Source organism: Suncus etruscus, chromosome 3 (genome assembly GCF_024139225.1).
Source record: "Suncus etruscus isolate mSunEtr1 chromosome 3, mSunEtr1.pri.cur, whole genome shotgun sequence".
NCBI classification, from domain to species: Eukaryota; Metazoa; Chordata; class Mammalia; order Eulipotyphla; family Soricidae; genus Suncus; species Suncus etruscus.
Genome location: NC_064850.1, coordinates 129119582 through 129138788, shown reverse-complemented (window position 1 = coordinate 129138788; position 19207 = coordinate 129119582). Strand labels below are relative to the sequence as shown.

General features: G+C 43.3%; 1 protein-coding gene across 1 annotated transcript in view; it reads right to left on the bottom strand.

Moving 5' to 3' along the window:
- The window catches only part of BBS7 (Bardet-Biedl syndrome 7), a 41772-nt gene extending 23661 nt beyond the window's left edge, over positions 1 to 18111 (bottom strand). The window contains exons 1-10 of the mRNA XM_049770045.1: positions 18058 to 18111; positions 16416 to 16481; positions 11416 to 11478; positions 10628 to 10803; positions 9150 to 9336; positions 7480 to 7552; positions 6082 to 6198; positions 4425 to 4555; positions 2822 to 2906; positions 1480 to 1582 (exon numbers count right to left, since the gene is read on the bottom strand). Of these exons, the coding sequence (XP_049626002.1) occupies positions 1480 to 1582; positions 2822 to 2906; positions 4425 to 4555; positions 6082 to 6198; positions 7480 to 7552; positions 9150 to 9336; positions 10628 to 10803; positions 11416 to 11478; positions 16416 to 16481; positions 18058 to 18093 (1037 nt within the window). The 5' untranslated portion in view covers positions 18094 to 18111. The remainder of the gene's footprint in view (positions 1 to 1479; positions 1583 to 2821; positions 2907 to 4424; positions 4556 to 6081; positions 6199 to 7479; positions 7553 to 9149; positions 9337 to 10627; positions 10804 to 11415; positions 11479 to 16415; positions 16482 to 18057) is intronic.
- Between the last annotated feature and the right edge of the window lie 1096 nt (positions 18112 to 19207).

Here is a 19207-nt window from a genome sequence, read left to right as displayed (position 1 = left end):
CTTTTTTTTTTGGGGGGGGGGGTGTTACAACCAGCAGTGCTCAGGGGTTACTCCTGGCTCTACGCTCAGAAATCGCTCCTGGCAGGCTTGGGGAACCATATGGGATGCTAGGATTCAAACCACGGTCCTTCTGCATGCAAGGCAAATGCCTTACCTCCATGCTATCTCTTAGGCCCCTCAGGAGCGATTCTTAAGCCCAGAGCTAGTAGTAATCCTGAGTATCACCAGGTACAGCCCAACAAGTGGGAAAAATAATCAGTCCTGAGCCAGAACAACAGTATAATGGGTAGCTGTTTGACTTGCACATGGGCAACTAAGGTTCAATCCCCAGAACTCCATATGGTCCCCTATACAGCCTGGTAGGAGTCCAAGAGTTATACCTGAGCACAGGGCCAGGAATAAACCCTAAGCACACCTAGGTGTGATATATGGCAGTTGAACTTGGACAAACCCCTTGGATAACCCCACTGTACTGATAGTTGAGTAATTGAACCTGACAGATGAACTGCCCCAGGACAATGAGCAGAGCAGCGCCTGCTGGCTCATTGGGTGGGGGGGGGGATGCAGAGGAGGGGACAGACAGAGAAATTATCAAAGAGATGCTACCTGCTTTCTTTTCTTTTGTTTTTTTTTTTTGTTTGTTTGTTTTTGTTTTTTGTTTTAAATCCTTGTAGAAGCCAGGTTCATTTGACCTGTTGTTAAGGGAGCCATTTTGGGGGCCAGAGTGATAGCACAGCAGTATGGGTTTGCCTTGAACGTGGCCGACCCAAGACAGACCCAGGTTCAATTCCTGGCATCCCATCTTGTTTCCCCCAAGCCTGCCAGAAGTGATTTCTGAGCACAGAACCAGGAGTAACCCCTGCTGGGTATGGCCAACCTTCCCCCCAAAAAAAGACAAGTACAGATACAATGCAGGAAGCATCTCTCCGAAGCTTTATCTCTTTCCCCTCCCTAGAAAAGCAGATGATGCTCTGGTCACTATCCTGGGCTCCCTTGCAAAGGTCCAAATATTTCCTTTTAGACACGGCATAACAAGGGGAAGTGTTCAGGTTCAACTGTCATTGCCATAGGGTTATCCAAGGAGCATGTCCAAGTCCAACTGCCATACATTAACAACTAGGTATGGCTAACAACAACAAAAAAATACAACAAAAGCATACACAAAAAGTCCTTCTTTTGGGCTACACCCGGTGATGCTCAGGGGTTATTATTCCTGGCTATGCACTCAGAAATCGCTCCTGGCTGGGGAACCATATGGGATGTCAGGGGATGGAACCGCAGTCAGTCCTAGGTTAGCACGTGCAAGGCAAACATCCTACCACTTGTGCCACCGCTCCGGCCCCCACCAAAAAATCCTAGCTGCTAATTTTCTGAAATGAATACATTTAATGTTAAAAGATGATGAACTATATAATTTCTTACATTAAAATCTGCCAAACTGCAAATAGGCAAACAAAAATACAAAAAATACAAAATTACCTTAAAGAAGAAATTTTACTCTTCATCTCCTGATTGATTTTCAATTCTTCTCCTGGTCCACATTCCTTATGAATTGGTTCCGTTGTCAGACTGGTCACCCAGCCTGTGGAGAGGAATCACCAGGGTGCTTACTGCTAAGTAAGTAGTCCTACATTAACCACCCCACGAATACCAACCTCACTTAGTCTTAGGACTTAACTCCTCTTTCAACAATAAAGCAAAACATAAAGGATATCAAGCAGAAACCAGAGCATCAACTAATGACATAGCATTTTGTAGTAATTTTTATGAAAATATTATGATACTATGATTATTGAGATCTTTTATTACTTGATTTAGTTTTATAGTTTCAAATATGGAAGGAGTCAACACATTCTAGCAAATGTAAAAATAAGTCATGAATATAAATTACCTTTTAAAAATCACTTTTGGGGGGGGGGATTTTGGGTTACACCTGGCAGCGCTCAGGGGTTACTCCTGGCTCTACACTCAGAAATCACTCCCGGCAGCTCAGAGGACCATATGGGATGCCAGGATTCGAACCACCGTTCTGCATGCAAAGCAAATGCCCTATCTCCATGCTATCTCTCTGGCCCCTTAAAAATCTTTTTTTTTTTTTGGTTTTTGGGCCAGACCTGTTTGACGCTCAGGGTTACTCCTGGCTATGCGCTCAGAAATCGCCCTTGGCTTGGGGGGACCATATGGGATGCCAGGGGATCGAACCGTGGTCCATCCTATGCTAGCACTTGCAAGGCAGACACCTTACCTCTAGCGCCACCTTCCCGGCCCCTAAAAATCACTTTAATGGAAACTTAAACTCTTGCATTATGAGAAAGCTAAAATAACACATTTAAATGCAAGCAAGTCTTTAAAAGGAGATGAACATAGTAAAAAAAGAATTAAATTAAATTTCAGTAAATATTTCCAAATCAAATAATATCATTTTCAACAATATTATAGTATGTTTGAATATTCCTACAGTAATACTCAAAGTTATTATTTATTTTTTTTGTGGTTTTTGGGTCACACCCGGCAGTGCTCAGGGGTTATTCCTGGCTCCAGGCTCAGAAATTGCTCCTGGCAGGCATGGGGGACCATATGGGACGCCGGGATTCGAACCAATGACCTCCTGCATGAAAGGCAAACGCCTTACCTCCATGCTATCTCTCTGGCCCTCAAAGTTATTATTCTATAAATCAAAACACTTTTCTCATCAATAGATTTTAATCTATTGGTAAATTACTCAATACATTTTTAAAAGGCAGTCAATAATATTACGTGGAATTATTGTTATATATCTATTATTGATTCTGTCTTCAATTATGTGTTATCATCACCTTACCTGAATATGTGGCTACCACAATTTCATCATAGCCCTCTTTCCCTACACAGCCGCCCTGGATAGAGGTGACACTTTCAGGCAATGTCTAAAATAAATGTAAGATCATATATTTCATTAGTGACTTAGAAATTTATAGATATAGTAAAGTAAACCACAAAACTTATCTTATGTCTGACATTTAACATGTTTACTGAATTCCTGTTAGGTGCAAACACAGACAGCAAAAAGGCAAAAATTCTGCACAAATGAAGAATATTTTCAGTGTTTCTAGACTATTTATAGTGGTGTTCCATTCAGCTACACTATATCCATTATATAAGCAAAACTTATTACATAAAAACTATTTAATTATTTTGTGTGGTTTGGGGGCCACATCTGGCTGTGCTCCTAGCAGGGCTCTAGGGACCACGTGTGGTACTGATAATTGAACCCCAGTGAGCTGTGTGCAAGACAAGCTTCTTACCAGCTGTACTACCTCTCTGGCACCCATTACATTTTTTTTAAGTTTTATGGAGACTTACTTCATAGCAGTGTTAGGAAAAGGTTCAATATGCAGTGACATCTGGCAGTGTGGTGCCAGCCAACGGTGCCATAACAAGTGGTATCCGGGATGGCACTGGGATCCCATGCATGCAAGCATGCACTCTACCTCTTGTCTATCTTGCTTGGCTCTATTAGAGATATTTCAAGTTACAGGGGCTGGACAGATAGTACAACAGGACATACTACACATGCACGAGGCCTAGTTTTGACCTCCAGGGGTCCATGGTCCCCTGAAGTGCACCTGAACAAACCCTCAGCAGAGCGAGAAGTAGGCCCTTCAGAACAGCAGGGTCTAGCAGCCGAATCAAGACAGAGAGCAATTGCATAGACAATTATGTGTAACATAGTGTGCAGTGTGTGTAGTGTATTTCATGCCTCTCATAAAGCACGTCTTATGTACTTTCTCCAAGCAGTTATTTTTTCCTGCAGTGGGCCTGCCACACAAGGGGCCACAGGGCCATTCTCAGAAATGCTTAAGCCCACTAGGTCACTGGGTCTATGCAAGGCCCTGAAAAGATTGTGCTCCTGGTGCCTCTAGACTACCAGGAACCACCAGGGTCATCCCAGAGTGTCTGGGTTCTTCAAAGCCACAACCAGGATGTTCAGAAGGCTATATGATGCCATGTTACAGCTGAGGATCAAACTCAGGTTGGGTACTTTTTAGGGATACATCTTTCCTGCTGATCTTTTTTTTTTTTTTTTTTTTTTGGTTTTTGGGTCATACCTGGCAGTGCTCAGGGGTACTTCTGGCTCTGCGCTCAGAAGTTGCTGCTGGTAGGCGAGAGGACCATATGAGATCCCAGGATTTGAACCACCATCCATTGGGGACGTTCAGGGGTTAGTACTGGCTTTTTGCTCAGAAATCATTCCTGGCAGGCACGGGGACCACATGGGATGCAGGGATTCGAACCACTGTCCATCCTGGGTTGGCTGTGTGCAAGGCAAACGCCCTACCGTTGTGCTATCTCTCCGACCAATTTTATAGGAAATGTAGATTCATAAGCATGTGCTAGACCCAGTAAGCTATCTCTGACCATCTAACCCTTTATTATGTACTTACCTGAAAAAATCGTAGAACAGGCTCATTTGCATTATCAAAACTGTACACTTCCACTACTCCATCATCTCTCCCAACAAGTAAATCTTTAACACCGTCACCCACAATGTCAAAGTTGTCAACACACAAAATACCTTAAAAAGAAAAAGGTAAGTGACTAAATACCAAACCAGAAAAAGGAAGAAAAAAGTAAAGAAGACTAACTATAATCAGGTATCCTTTTTTCACCCAAATGCACTCTCTTTCAAAGCATTAAATATTATATGCATGGCAATGGCCCCTATTGGCCTATTCAATTTTTGGTGTCTCCCAGAACTCTCTTTCGAACTCTCATGTCCAGGTCCCTATTTAGAAATGTCTCTAAGCAATGAGCTGCATCTGGGCCAGAATAATAATATAATGGGAAGGTGCTTTCCTTGCACTCAGCTGACCAGGGTTCAATCTCTGGCATCCTGTATGGCACCCTCAGCCCCATTACAAATGATCCCTCAGTGTAGAGCCAGAAGTAAGCTGAATCACCCTGGAATGGGCCAAAAACTTTAAAAAAAAAGGAAAAATTTAGCTGTATCTTGAAAGTTTCCATGCCCCAAATCTCTTAATTGCATTTTTTTGTGTGGTAGGAATTAACCAAGAGCCTCACACATGCAAGACAAGTTCTCTATCTTTGAGCTACATCCTCATCAGTAATTTTCCTCCTCAAGATTCCCTTTATTTCACAATGACAGCATCCAGTTGCTGAGATCACAAATCTAGATTATATCTGATTTCTTATTCTTACTTTCTATTTCTTTTCCGGTTTTGGGTTACACCTAAGTAGTGCTTAGGGCTCACTCCTGGAAGGCTCAGTCAGGGGCCATTTGGGATGCTGGTAACTGAGTTCTGATCAGCCAGCCACCTGGAAGACAAGCTCCATACCCACTGTACTATTGCTCTGACACTCACTTTCCATTTTTTCAAAAAACAGAAATATTAGGGGCTGGAGGAGGGGCACAGTGGTAGGGCGTTTGCCTTGCATGCAGCTGACCCGGGAGGGACCCGGTTCAATTCCGGGCACCTCATATGGTTCCCCAGCCTGCCAGGGGCGATTTCTGAGTGCAGAGCCAAGAGTAACCCCTGAGCACTGCTGGGTGTGGCCCAAAAACCAATCAATAAAGTTTAAAAAAGCAGGAATATTACCTGACAGGCCACACTTCTTCCTTGCCTCATATCAAATAACTCCAGATTCCAATTCATTCTCCACATCAAATAATTTTTTTTTGTTTGTTTTTTTGGTGTTTTGGGTCATACTCAGCAGCACTCAGGGGCTACTCCTGGCTCTATGCTCAGAAATCGCTCCCGGCAGGCTCAGGGAACCATATGGGATGCCGGGATTCGAACCACCGTCCTTCTGCATTAAAGGCAAATGCCTTACCTCCATGCCATCTCTCCAGCCCCAACATCAAATAATTTAGAAAGGATTTTTGCATAAAATGATACTATAGACAGACCTTAGCTTCTCCATTACAAATTACTATTATTTTTACCTTAATAAACCATGTCAAAAATATGACTAGCTAAAATAAATGATAGCTCTGTCAACTGTTATAAGATAAAATGAACTAAAGTATTTTTATTTAATATTCACTGAAATTCTAGAAGATGAAAAACATGAAAAACAGACCTCCTCTCTTCTTTTCATTTTGAATTTCCCACTTGTGCACTGGTTTAGATGTAGTAATCTGAATTAGTCCAAGTTTCCCATCTGATGTTCCAAACAAAAGGTCTTCTCCAGAGTCACCTGGTTAAAATCAACAATGATTCCACAGCTCACAACATATTTTTTATATCAAATCTTTCACACATTTATGTTGCATGCAACAGTCATATTTAAAAATAGAAAAGTAAGCTAGAGTAATAGTATAGCAGGTAGGGTGATTGTCTTGCACATGGCCGACCGGGGTTTGATTCCTGGCACCCCATACTGGTTACCCAAGCCTGCCAGGAGTGGTCCCAGAGTAGTCAGGAGTAAGTCCTATGTACCAAGGGTATGGGCACAAAACAAAAAAGAAATGGACTGAGGATGTGGTTCAAGATATGAAGAGCATGCCTTCACATGTGAGGCCCTGTGTGCAGTCACTGTCACCATGGGGCCCTTGTGAACCCCAACTGTAACAAGAACATGCATAAAGACAGAAAACTGGGGAGGGTAGCTGCATAATTATAGAATTTTATACCTATAAGGAATAAGACCCTTCCTTATCAATTAGTTTTTTTTTTTGGTTTTTGTTTTTTTTTTTGGTTTTCTGGGTTACAGCAGTGGTGCTCAGGGTTACTCCTGGCCTGGGGGAACATATAGGATGCCGGGGATCGAACCATGTCCATCCTGGGTCAGATGCGTGCAAGGCAAAAGTCCTACCACTGTGCTACCACTCTGATCCCCTTCCTTAACAACTAGTTTTAAGATGAGGAAACTAGGGGCCGGGCGGTGGCGCTGGAGGTAAGGTGCCTGCCTTGCCTGTGCTAGCCTAGGACGGACCGCGGTTCGATCCCCCGGCGTCCCATATGGTCCCCCAAGCCAGGAGCAACTTCTGAGCACATAGCCAGGAGTAACCCCTGAGTGTCACCGGGTGTGGCCCAAAAACCAAAAAAAAAAAAAAAAAAAAAAAGATGAGGAAACTAAAAATTATAGTTCCAGAACTCAGGATCAATTACTGGCAACTTATAGGAAGCTACATGTCTCAATTCTAGGATATGAGCTTCCACTATTTCTCATTTTTACTTAGTATTTTTTTTTCTCTCTTTTTTTTTTTTTTTGGTTTTTGGGCCACACCCAGTGGTGCTCAGGGGTTACTCCTGGCTGTCTGCTCAGAAATAGCTCTTGGCAGGCACGGGGGACCATATGGGACACCGGGATTCGAACCAACCACCTTTGGTCCATGCTTGCAAGGCAAACACCGCTGTGCTATCTCTCCGGGCCCGTATTTTTTTTCTTAACACATAGTCATTGATTAGAATTCTGAAATAGCTGGGCCTATATAATGTGCTCCCTTATCGTTGAAAAAATGAAACCTTGCTTTACCGCCATTCCCATTGTGCAGTGCTAAGACAGTTGGTGGACCTGGAACTTCAACTTCATACATCACATCAGATCCCTGAAGAACAACAAGTATTTTAGAGACAAAACAAACAGTGCAAGATGATAGGCATTCACATTTACTAATGTTCATATAAACAAATAAAAAAACAGAATTAGGTTATACATTTGGGTGAGTATACCAGGAAGAACTCAAAGGTTATTCTTGGCTCTGCATTCAGGAATTCCTCTTGGCTGGATTGGAAGACCATATGGGGTTCTGGGACTGAATGTAGTTGACTGCCTGCAAAGTCCTATCGTTGTTATAATTCTGGCCCCTATATTATGAATATTAATGTGTATAAACAACTTACATATTAGTGAACTTGAATAAAAAATACAATGTAAACATGAAGGAAAATTTTAAAATATTGTCCTTTTTTTTGCTTTGTTTTTTTGGGGGGGGGCCACACCTGGTGATGCTCAGGAGTTACTCCTGAGCTTGGGGGACCACCTTCAAAAACAGGAATATTAGGGGCTGGAGGAAGAGCACAGTGGTAGGGCGTTTGCCTTGCATGCAGCCAAACTTGGGAGGGACCTGGTTCGATTCCTGGCATCCCATATGGTCCCCCAGCCTGCCAGGAGTGATTTCTAAGCACAGAGCCAAGAGTAACCCCTGAGTGCTGCCGGGTGTGACCCAAAAACCAAAAAAGAAAACTAAAACAGAAAAAAAAAAAAGGCTTTATTCAAACAATCCATATTGAAAGCAAAGGCTAGAAAATAGTTTTACCTCTAGATTGACCTTGATCATTCACTTCCCACGGGATAGAAAAAAAAATAGAACTATTGGGCTTTCTTTCCTATAAAGAGGCTGGTGCCAGGAATTGAATCACTAGTCCTGAAGCTCTGGACAGTGAGATACCAGGTGGAATAAGAATAAATAGCTGGACATCCTGCGCCAAAGAACTACTATCAAAGTTTTTGATCTACCTATAAACCAACTGGTATCAAACCTGGGTCAACCACAGAGAATGCAAGTTACCAACCACTGTATTAGCACTCATGCCCCAGGTTCTCTATGGCAAAAATTCTTCCTGATTTTACTAGCTTAGAATCATGTATAGGGTGTGTAGTGGGGAGATGTAAACCTACATCATCTATATGCTTTTCTAAAAACTTACCAAAAATCTCAACATGTTTGCATAAAATAATTATCATTAAAATATTTTTTTGTTTTGTTTTTGTTTTTGGCCACACCCGTTTGACGCTCAGGGGTTACTCCTGGCTATGCGCTCAGAAATCGCCCCTGGCTTGGGGGGACCATATGGGATGCCAGGGGATCGAACTGCTGTCCGTCCTACGCTAGCGCTTGCAAGGCAGACACCTTACCTCTAGCGCCACCTTCCCGGCCCCAAATATTTTTAAAAAATATTCAATTTTGGGGCCGGAGTGATAGTTCAGTGGTAGGGTGTTTGCGTTGCATGTATCTGACCCAGGATGGACCTGGGTTTGACCCCTGGCATACCCATGGTCCTCCAAGCAGGGGCGATGTCTAAGTGCATCACCGAGTGTGGCCCCAAAACCAAAAACAAATAATTTCAGTTTTGTGTAGGGCAGCTAAAGTGGTATGAATAGTCATTTAACTTATAAAAGTATAAAAATGCAGGTAACATTACCTGTAACACTCTGAGCACTCGGTCCTGGCAAGCCAGCACTGGTGTAATACGATGTAATTTTTCTACTGGAAGGCAGATAACATCATTGATTTTGTCCCCAGAAAGATAATAATGCTGGTCTTTGCAGTCACAGTAATGGTTATAGATATAACTTGCACTGAGAAAGAGATCTGAGCCACATACGTGCCTGAGAACATCAAAATAATAATTAAAATGTCTGTACTTTGAAAAATAACAGGAAATGAGCTTTTTACAGAGATGAAGACAGTTTCTTTATTACTATCATTTTATCAGATGTACAGAGTTCTGATTGGTCTTTCTTATTCTTTTTTTTTGGTTTTTGGGTCACACCTGGCAGCACTCAGGGGTTACTCCTGGCTTTATGCTCAGAAATCGCTCCTGGCATACTCAGGGGACCATATGGAATGCCGGGATTCTGAACCACTGACCTTCCGCATGCGAGGCAAACGCCTCACCTCCATGCTATCTCTCCAGCCCTGGTCCTTCTTATTCTATAAGAAATTCTATAATGTTCCTATGAGCATCCTATCATGATTCTTTTTTTTTTTTTTTCTTTTTGGTTTTTGGGCCACACCCGGTGATGCTCAGGGGTGACTCCTGGCTGTCTGCTCAGAAATAGCTCCTGGCAGGCACGGGGACCATATGGGACACTGGGATTCGAACCAACCACCTTTGGTCCTGGATCGGCTGCTTGCAAGGCAAACGCCGCTGTGCTATCTCTCCGGGCCCCTGATTTTCCTTTTAAGGCCTGCTTACATCACTTTGTGGCTCTAGCTATGACTTCAGTAGTCTCCTTTAGTACCATTTTCTTTAGCCTCACGAGAGTCCATCTGAAGCTTATTTGCATTTTATTTTCCTAAGTGTTGCCTGCAAAGATACGAAAACTTCATTCTGGATTCCCGCTGGCCCAACACACCCTAATTTTTGCCACATAAAAACCATGAATCATAACTGAACCAACTAGTCAAATATGTTCAACAAACAAGCCAGGGCATGGTGCTTATGCCTTGCATACACAAGGTCTGGGTTTCATCCCTGAACCACCAGAAAAAAATTTTGCAAAAAATATTTTAGATCAATTATAAAAGGTTTTATACCGTTTCCTCAGAAAGAAAACATTTCAATTATTTTTGTTGATTCTAGATAAAAATCTAATTGGATTAATAAGTGAATTTAAGGGGCCAGAGTGATAGCACAGCTGTAGGGTGTTTGCCTTGCACACTGACAACCTGGGACAACACAGATTCAATCCCCAACATCCCAGATGGTCTCCAAAGCCTGCCAGGAGTGATTTCTGAGTGCAGGGCCAGGAGTAACCCCTGAGCACAACCTGGTGTGTCCCAAACCCTCCCATAAAAAATGATTTTGATTTCCCAGAGAACTTATGAAGATATGGTCCACCATCAGTTGAAATTACTGTACGTGGGCATGTAAAAATAAGAGAACAATAAACATACATAGCTTTAATACTTTCAGTGAGGTTTGTTTCAAAAGACAGAAACTGCTTTCCTCTCTTTGTGAAGCCTCTAATTTCAGAACCTGCAGCAATAAAAATTTTCTCCTGAGGAGTATTAAGAACTCCTCCCAGTTCTAGTCTTGCAATCTTCTGCCCTGGTAAAGTCTTGAACACTGCCTGCAAAAACCATTAGGGAAAATATAAGTACATAAATTTATTGCAAGCATTTTGTTTTACAATTTAAAATGCTGTGATATTTTCAAATTGATACTTCAGACCCACCACTTATAAAGTATGATCTATGAATATGCTGATATAATGATCACTTTCTTATGTTACATTAAATGGCAAAGACAATAAATGAGAAAGCACTTCCAAATTGTATTCTTTTATAAAGCAACCCTGTTATACATTTTTCCGCTTGTGAACCCTTTTCACCTAACAATGCCCATAGGTGAGTCCTGCCAGAAATATATCAAAGTCATTAAGCAACTGACTTTGAATTAAATTTTGGCCTTTGATATTCAGAAACCTTTAACTGCTACCAAATTTGTCATGATTTCATGTTAATTGACATGATCACGTCACACAGTTTAAGAAGCCAAGTTAAACTATCATCTGTCCTGGATCTGCTGCTTGCAAAGCAAAAATCCTACTGTGTTATCTCTTCGGCCCCCTAAAATCCTTTTAATCTGAGTGAGTATTCAGTAAGTGATATTTCCTCTTTCAGAAGACACTTTACCACGTTTTTTTTTTCCTTAGAAGAAAAAAAAAAAAAGCTATACATACTACTGCTTCTCCTTTCTTCATGCCAAAGCACAAAATCACCCCATCATGATCTCCGATAACCACCTACAATAGAGTGATATGAATATAAAATTGCTTTTATGTCCTATTAGCCATACATAGCAAAAAGAGTTCCAATAAACTAGTTATTTTCAAAGCAGAGAGCACAAAACCTAAGATATATATACCCTTAGAAAAATAATAGAAAATAATACAAATTAGGGATCATAGAGATAATGCAGTAAGGCAATTTAGTGCCTTGCACGTGGCAAATCCCAACATGGCAGATGGGTCCTTGGAGCACTGCTAACACAGAGCGAAGAATAAGTACTGAGTACAATTGGGTGGAATCCCAAATGATCTAATACAAATGGGTCATGTGTTATGGTTCCATGTATGTGTCAGATACTAAAAAGTTTTTCTTTTCCTTTTCTTGTTTTTGGGTCATACCAGTAATAAATCTCAGGTATCACTTCTGGCTCTGTGCTCAGAAATTACTCCAGAAGGACTTAGGGGACATTATCGGGTAATGAGATCGAACCTGGAGTGACCGCTTACAAGGCAAACTGTTGTACTCTGTGCTTTGTCCCCTCAAAACTTTTCTTGGCTAAAGTTTATAGCCAACTTGAACATTTATGTATCTTAATGCTATGAAATATATAATTTATATGAAAGTAGAAAATATAAATAAAATTTTAATGCTATTAAGATATTTATAATAAGCATGTTATAAATGATTTAGAAATGTATACATTTATGAGTATAAATTATAATTTCACAAGTATGATACTTTATAAGCAAGTAACAAGAAGTAAATCTGGTTAGCAATCGATAGCAACCTTTACAATTGTAAACGGATTGTGTTTTGCTACTTAAGAGTTGAACAGAGTTTTTCTCTCTTCCTTCAGATGACTGGTTTATGACATGACACTCTCTATTCAAATGTTATTTTTCTTAAGGTGCTGGATGCACACAGTTGTGTGCCAAAAACTTCCTACCAGGTACAAGAATTTTTAATAAATATATAATGTGACACATATTTATTTTCCTTACTTGTGCAGTTTGTATATAAATATCTTATGCACACTAACTTTTCACCACCTCCAAAGTAGCTTTATATATTTATTTATTATTTTATTTAGTGGGGGACCATGTGGGAATGCCAGGGTCCTAGAAACCAAGTAGGCCATGTGCAAGCCAAACAGCTTCCCCACTGTACTTTATCTTAAGACCTTAAAATACCTTTTTTTTTGTTTTGGTTTTTGGGCCACACTAGGTGACAATCAGGGAATACTCCTGGCTATGCACTCAGAAATTGCTCCTGGCCTAGGGGAGCATATGGGACACCAGGGGATCGAACCACAGTCCATTCTAGGTTAGAGAGTACAAGGCAGATGCTCTACCACTTGCGCCACTGCTCCAGAATGATTGTGGTTTGTTTTTGTTTGTTCATTTGTTTGTTTTTTGTGGTTTTTGGATCACACCCGGCAGTTCTCAGGGGGTTTTCCTGGCTCTGTGCTCAGAAATTGCTCCTGGCATGCACGGGGGACCATATGGGACGCCGGGATTCGAACCGATGACCTTCTGCATGAAAGGTAAATGCCTTACCTCCATGCTATCTCTCCGGCCCCAATGATTGTGGTTTAATTCCTGGCATCCCATATGGTTCCCCGAGCCTGCCAGGAGCGATTTCTGGGCATAGAGCCAGGAGTAACCCCTGAGCGCTGCTGGGTGTGAACCCAAAAAACAAACAAACAAAAAAACAAAAAACAAAAAAATGTCAAGCCTGGCATATAATGTCACTATCATCTGAACCATAACTGGTCCAGCAAAACAGTCACATTTGAAATACTTTTTCTTTGGGGGAAGAGAGGGGGCCACACATGGCAGTGCTTAGGGGTTACTCCTTGCTATGCAATCTGGAATTACTCCTGGCAGTGCTCATGGGATCAGATGGGATGCTGGGGATTGAACTCAGGTAAGCCATGTGCAAGGTCGTACCCTATCTAGCTTGCCCATGTACAAGGCAAAAGTACTGTCAATCTAGCCCCTAGAAATACTTTTCTTTAGTGTGGTATGTTTGTGTTTGCCAGGCACACACTGAATACAAGATCAAACTTTGTGAGTGCCTAGGTGGAATACTGAGAATGAAAAGAGTTAATTAGGGCCAGAGCGATAGTGTGACGGTAGGGATTTGCCTTGCACATGCTGGCTGATCCAGGATGAGCCTTTGTTCAATCCCTGGCATCCCATATGGTCCCCCAAACCAGAAGAGAGTTCTGAGTGCATAGCCAGAAGTAACCCCTGAGCATCACCGGGTGTTGCCCAAAAACCAAAAAGAAAAAAAAAGAAAAGAGTTAATTATATGTTATGTATGTGAATATGTGTGTGTGTGTGTGTGTGTGTATTCATGTACTTACATATAAATGAATGCCATTCCTCTTAAGAATTAAAACTAGGGGCTGGTGAGGTGGCGCTAGAGGTAAGGTAAGGTGTCTGCCTTGCAAGCGCTAGCCAAGGAAAGGACCGAGGTTCGATCCCCTGGCGTCCCATATGGTCCTCCCAAGCCAGGGGCAATTTCTGAGCGCTTAGCCAGGAGTAGCCCCTGAGCATCAAACGGATGTGGCCGAAAAAAAAACCAACCAAAAAAAAAAAAAAAAGAATTAAAACTAAAATAACCATTTTAGAAATAGGAACATAAGAAAATTGATCATGCTATTAGGACATAAATGAGGTCTTAAATATGTAACATATATAACAAATATTAAACACACTGACCATTTTAAGCCATTAATTCTTAACTTTATTTTGGGAAGGAGTAATTGCAAATACATATATGAATTTGATGAAGCTTGTGGGATTTTTTTCACCAGAAAAAATGAATATTCAAAATTATGCACAGTTTTGGAAAGTTTATGCATCTTTGGTATTAACAGAGATTTCTTTTCAGAAAATACATGAGTAATTAAAGCTTTGCATTTTTTGGACAATATGCTATTCAAACAATTTGTAAAATAAAAATCTATTAGGAAGTCCAAAACTGTACTTCCTAAGTTCCTGATATCAATAAGAACCTCTTAAGAAGGGCTGGAGCCGCCCCCCAAAAAGAACTTCTTTTGGTTTTTGGGTCACACTCGGCAGCATTCAGGGGTTACTTCTGGCTCTACACTCAGAAATCGCTCCTGGCAGGCTTGGGGGACCATATGGGATGCCAGGATTTGAACCACCATCCTTCTGCATGCAAGGCAAACACCTTACCTTCATGCCATCTCTCTGGCCCCAAATGAACTTCTTAATAAATGGACCAATTCAAAATTATTTTTCCAATGTTAGTTGTAGAGTACATGCTTTACATGTATGAGGCCCTGAGTTTGGGCCTAGTGTTAAAACAAAATAACAAAACATACTATATTTTAAGCAAGAATTTTCTTTTTTTTTTTTTTAATCATACTGATATTTGCAGTGATGATATAGAAGCAGTAGTAGACAAAATTGCTGGTCTCTGGTATAGGAACCAAAAGAATGAGGCAGGGGACAGAGCGAGAGCACAGTGGGGAAGAAGTCTGCCTTTTATGTAGCTCGAACCCCAGGATCCCATATGATCCCCTGAGCACTGCCAGAAATAATATCTGAGCTCGTTAGGTGTGACCCAAAATCCAAACCGACCAAAAAACAATGATGCATTATATCAAGTCAGTATAATTGTCAACTCTATTTCAGACTAAAAGAAAAAAACCTACTTTCATGGAAGAATGTCATTGACAAAGTGATACTGATTAAATTTGGACCCTAGTACAAGTATAAATAATGCTATATACCTGAAATTTGTTATAAACCAGTGTTATTTCAATAAAAACTTAAAAAAAAAAACTGTGACCTGTCAAATATAAAGAGCTATATGGGATGCCGGGATTCGAACCACTGTCCATCCTGGATCAGCTGCGTGGAAGGCAAACACCCTACCATTGTGATATCGCTCCAGCCCCTACTTTGACTTTTAATCTAGTATAAAAAGATATACATAAACATACATAAACATATCCTTTGTAATCTGCCATAATTTAAGAGTAAAAGAATCCAGAGACCAAGGCTTTAGAGAAGTACTGAGTGAATCTGATAACTGACAACAAGAAATCTGTTGACTTAGCTTGATGAAATAGCTAAATCTACTAGGTTTATTTTAAAGTTAGTAAGCCACATTAATGATATTTCAGTCAACAACATACGTACATACAAGGTCCTGATAGAGTGCACAATAAAACCTAAGTACAGCAGATACACCAGTACAAGGACCAAATGCATTTTAAACATATTCTCCATCTCTCTGCAAATATGTTACAGCCACTATCTAGTTTTCTACTGCAAGTCTACAGGCATAAAAAAGTTGAAAACAGGGCCCGGAGAGATAGCACAGCTACGTTTGCCTTGCAAGCAGTCAATCCAGGACCAAAGGTGGTTGGTTCGAATCCCGGTGTCCCATATGGTCCCCCGTGCCTGCCAGGAGCTATTTCTGAGCAGACAGCCAGGGTTAGTAACCCCTGAGCAACTCTGGGTGTGGCCGAAAACCAAAAAAAAAAAAAAAAAAAGTTGAAAACAGACCTTTAGGTCTTTGTAATGATATGCTATGATATTGGCACAGCGCTAGTTCAACTATGGGCACATCCCTCAGTCTCCAATTACTGTCCAGAAATGAATTTCCATTTTAAGATTAATATGGGTGGGGAGAGTTGGGCCGCACCTGGGGGTCTCGCCAGACCCTATGAGGTGCTAGGGATAGAAACGGGATCTGCAGCATACAAGGGCCTTCAGCCCAAGTTTTAAAAAACAAAACATCAAATTAAACTTGCACACACAAAAATAAGACCCCTAAGTGCCTATTCCCCAGCAAGATCTCTCCAGCCCTAATACGGACATTCTCCCAGAGCAGCTTCCCAACAACAGAAGAACATAAACCTCTCCTCTGTCCAAGGTCAGAAATGGGAAAGTAAAGATCTTTTGTGTACCTTTTGTGTACCACTCTTTCTAGGCGCAGGAAGCAGCTTCATAGTCTTCGGAGAGGTCACTCCCACCTAGGAACACACACACACCCAAAGAAACACAGAGAAGAGTCAGGTACTTAGGGCCTCACAGGAGGATGCAAGGAAGCTAACCAAGGCCCAGGCAACCCAGGGAGGCGCAGGAGCGCCCAGGGCTCCTTCCCAGGAGGGTCCCAGGGGCAGCAACCAGGGCAGGCAGAGGAGGCCAGTCCAGGGGAGGGAGGGAAGGTAAGAAGGGAGGAAAGGGGAAGAAGGGAGGGAAGGAAGGTAAGGAAGGGAAGGAAGGAAGGAAGGAAGGAAGGAAGGAAGGAAGGAAGGAAGGAAGGAAGGGAGGGAGGGAGGGAGGGAGGGAGGGAGGGAGGGAGGGAGGGAGAGAGGAAAGAAGGGAGGAGGGAAGGAAGGAGGCCAGGCTACAGTAGGAAGGAAAGAAGGAAGGAGGAAGGAAGGAAGGAAGGAAGGAAGGAAGGAAGGAAGGAAGGAAGGAAGGAAGGAAGGAAGGAAGGAAGGGAGGGAGGGAGAGAGGAAAGAAGGGAGGAGGGAAGGAAGGAGGCCAGGCTACAGTAGGAAGGAAGGAAGGAAGGAAGGAAGGAAGGAAGGAAGGAAGGAAAGAAGGAAGAAGGGAGGGAGGGAGGGAGCGAGGGAGGGAGGGAGGGAGGGAGGAAGGAAGGAAGGAAGGAAGGAAGGAAGGAAGAAGGGAGGGAGGGAGGGAGCGAGGGAGGGAGGGAGGGAGGGAGGGAGAGAGGAAAGAAGGGAGGAGGGAAGGAAGGAGGCCAGGCTACAGTAGGAAGGAAAGAAGGAAGGAGGAAGGAAGGAAGGAAGGAAGGAAGGAAGGAAGGAAGGAAGGAAGGAAGGAAGGAAGGAAGGAAGGGAGGGAGGGAGAGAGGAAAGAAGGGAGGAGGGAAGGAAGGAGGCCAGGCTACAGTAGGAAGGAAGGAAGGAAGGAAGGAAGGAAGGAAGGAAGGAAGGAAGGAAGGAAAGAAGGAAGGAAGAAGGGAGGGAGGGAGCGAGGGAGGGAGGGAGGGAGGGAGGGAGGAAGGAAGGAAGGAAGGAAGGAAGGAAGGAAGGAAGGAAGGAAGGAAGGAAGGAAGGAAAGAAGGAAGGAAGAAGGGAGGGAGGGAGGGAGCGAGGGAGGGAGGGAGGGAGGGAGGGAGGAAGGAAGGAAGGAAGGAAGGAAGGAAGGAAGGAAGGAAGGAAGGAAGGAAGGAAGGGAGGGGGGAAGGAAGGAGGCCAGGCTACAGTAGGAAGGAAGGAAGGAAGGAAGGAAGGAAGGAAGGAAGGAAGGAAGGAAGGAAGGAAGGAAGGAAGGAAGAAGGGAGGGAGGGAGCGAGGGAGGGAGGGAGGGAGGAAGGAAGGAAGGAAGGAAGGAAGGAAGGAAGGAAGGAAGGAAGGAAGGAAGGAAGGAAGGAAGGAAGGGAGGGAGGGGCAAGCAAACAAGCAAGCCGGGCCTGCAAGCGGCCAGTGCAGGATGGCCGGAGCTGAGAAGGGCGCGAGGCCCATGCGGGCCGAGGGGGAATCCAGGAACATCCAGGCGCGGCGCAGACCCAGGAACGCGCCGGGCACAGCAGCGGGAACCCCTCGCTCGCTCGGGCGGGCCGTCCGCCGACCTTACCTGCACGTAGTCGGCGCGGCCGAGGCTCAGCTCCATGGCGGCGGCCGAAACTACGAGGACCGCCCGGGAGGCGGGAGGCGGGAGGGAAAGGGGAGGCCCGAGCCCGCCCACGTCCCGCCCCCGAGTCAGCGCGCTCCAATCAGCGACGGGCGGGCGCCCAGTTTCCAGGGAGACCGAGGACGCGGGCGGGTGGGCGGGGATCCCAGGGCAGGCCTGACGGGGTCTCGAGGTGGGCGGAGTCTAATTTAGCAGGCCGAAGCGGGGCACAAACTTTGGACTTTAGGGGGGAAATGGGGGGAAAACAAAGAGGACCAAAGTGGGGAGGAGGGCCTGAACGACAGGCAGAGCCAGCGGGGAAGCCAACTTGCCTTGCACCGAGTCGACCGGGTTCCATCTTCGGCACCTGACCATGGTCCCCAGGACATTGCCAGGAAGAACCCCTGAGCACTACTGGTTGGGCTCCAAAACAAAACAAAAACAAGCTAGTATGGACCAGAGAGATATCACAGCAAGGCAAGTTCAGAGTCTGGCCCCCCAGCACCGCCAGGTGTGGCCCTCAAAAGAAAAGAAAACAAAAGCTATGGAGTACTCCAAAGATCTTCTGTTCAGGAGCCTTTGACTGATACTTAAAACGTATATTAAAAGTGATATTAAAAAGTCCCATTGGTCTGGGCATCATAATGGGAAGAGTTTAAATTAAGACCGTTATGCAGTTCTTTAGAACTGGAGGCAAGAAGTTCGCCAGAGTTCCCTAACTTAGTACTCCTGGTCACACTTCTAACTACAACTTTCAGGAATGTCACTCTTCTATCTGCTTGGATCTGAAAACTCTATAAAACAGGCCATTTTGGCCCACTGCTTTGGTTCCTTACCTTATGTATGTCCACGTGCACAAAGTTAAACCAGCCTTTTCTCTGGTTTTTTTTGATATCAATTTAGAGTAGAACCACCAAAGAAACAAAAAACACTTTTGGTTTCCAAACCAAAAGTGGTAGATCTCACCTCACCCTACTCCCCACTCTCCCCCCTCCATTAAAAGGCACTTTCCTACAGAAGGCCTGAGAAGATTTTCTTAGGGTGTAGGATGCTCAGCATAGTTCATTTATGTGCCTAAGACAATAAACAAAAATGTTAAAGAAGAAAATCCATG